Raw genomic sequence first — 2,054 nt, 5'->3', positions numbered from 1 at the left:
TGTTGCCTTTGAAAATGTAGGAAGAGGGTCATGAGCAAGGTATGCAGGAGATATCAAGGAGCTGAAAAAGGCAAGGAAATGGTTTCTAGTCTAGATCCTTCAAAAGGAATGCAGCCTTGCTGACACCTTGATTTTAGCACAGTCATATTACTTTTGGATGTCTGCCCTTAAGAAATGTGTAAAAGAGGAAATGTTGTTTTCAACCACTAGTTGTTTTTTTATAAACAGGCACTGCTGCAGCAGAAAACCTATTACAGAGTATTGGAATGCATTTTCCTTTAGGGACTTTCAGAAAAGGAATCAAAGAAACATTGAGTCCCTTAAACATCTTCTGAGTCCTACAAACCATCCCACATATAAATCAGAAGCGCACTAGAAGGAGAAAGAGTGCAAGCTCCTGTCCTGTGGGGAGGAAGCAGCTGCTGCTATAGAGCCTTCCTGCCCCAGCCTGGGGAGGAAGTTTATGTTAAGGGCTGAATCATTGTGGGTGGAGTGCTAATATATTGCTGACAAAAATAAATGGCCACATCTTCAGCCTGGACCCTGCTGATAGTGAGAGTGAAGTCTGTCCCAGACCCACTGCCACTGAACCGGTCAGGGACCCCAGATGGCCGGTTGGATCCCTGGTAGATGAGAAGCTTCGGAGCTTGTCCTGCTTTCTGCTGATACCAGGATAAGAGCTGATAGCTAGCGTTGGTAAGACTCTGGCTGGACTTGCAGTTGATGGTGACTGTTTCTCCTAGAGACACAGCCTGGAAGGCTGGAGACTGGGTCATTGCAATGTCCCCACAGGCACCTGCAGTCAGAGGGTACAATTACCATGCATATATACATGATATCAACACATTTAAAAGCAAATCATTTATATGACACACAAAACTGTAATCAGTGTGATCATATCATTCTGAAATAATTGGTATCTCACTCCACATATAAAACCAGTTATACATAATCAGCAAAGATAGTAGTCTAGTGCTTTTCATTCCCTCACCTGATGCCCAGAGCAGCAACACCATGAGGAGCCGGGGCTGTGCCATCATCGTGGTGCAGGTGCCCTGACTGATGCAGCTCAGTTCTCACTGATGGGAGGAAAGGTCATATTTGTAAAGCTCTGAGCAGCCACTGAGACCAAGAGGATCTATGCAAAACAGACAGGATTAGACAAGCAAATGTTGTGGAGACAAAAATAGTATCAAAAAACAGTGACTATTTGACTAAGAAAGACGAGAAACTCAACTTAGAAAATAAAATTCCCAATAAGAATCCAGAAACTGGTTGAATTATATATAACTCTTTAAAATCAACAGCATTCTCTTACACAACCTCCATTCAAAAAATTATTCTAAACAAGAGGCTCTAATTTACATTGCAAAAAGGTTATATATGTATATTTCATTCACTGTATATAAGGACATATATGAGGGGGCTTTTAAGATGCAAAATGGAATTAAAGGAAAATAAACATTTTCTACAAACTTTTTCAAGCCCTTTTCATATATTTATGTATTAAAATATATGTCAACTTATAAACATTCAAGACATGAGAAGACAGATAGTAGGAATTTGGGGTTTCCTATGACCTGGAAACATTTTAATAATGAAGGTCACTTTACTGAAAGTCACTCTTGTTTCTATTTCTGTGTACCATCATGTTGGTTCCAACTCATAGGACCTTGTGTTGTTGTTATTGTTGTTATGTGCCGTGGAGTTGGTTCCAACTCACTGAGACCCTATACAGGGTTTCTGAGGCTGTGAAACTTTACAGGAGCAGAAAGCCTCATCTTTCTCCCACGGGTGTACAATAGAACAAAACATTGCCTGAGCCTACACCTTCCTCACAATTGTGACCATGTTTGACCCATTGTGACAGCCACTGTGCCTGTCCTAAATTCTTAGTGAGTGTCTTCCTCCTTTTCACTGACCATCTGCTTGACTAAACATGATGTCCTGTTTCAGGGACAGCTCCCTCCTGACCACATGGCCAAAGTTATGTCATCACTTCCAAGGGACATTCTCGCTGCACTTCTTCCAAAACTGATTTCTGCATTCTTCTG

At 41.4% G+C, this 2,054-nt stretch overlaps 1 gene segment (V, D, J or C); it reads right to left on the bottom strand.

Moving 5' to 3' along the window:
* Positions 1-461: 461 nt before the first annotated feature.
* On the bottom strand, positions 462-1,040 carry LOC102834044. The segment is given in 2 exon segments: positions 462-796; positions 992-1,040. Coding segments are annotated over 2 exon segments (384 nt in total).
* Positions 1,041-2,054: the final 1,014 nt, after the last annotated feature.

The sequence above is a fragment of the Chrysochloris asiatica genome, unplaced genomic scaffold (genome assembly GCF_000296735.1).
Source record: "Chrysochloris asiatica unplaced genomic scaffold, ChrAsi1.0 scaffold03078, whole genome shotgun sequence".
NCBI classification, from domain to species: Eukaryota; Metazoa; Chordata; class Mammalia; order Afrosoricida; family Chrysochloridae; genus Chrysochloris; species Chrysochloris asiatica.
Note: the sequence above shows the minus strand (reverse complement) of the source record. Positions and strands in the feature narration are given on the sequence as shown.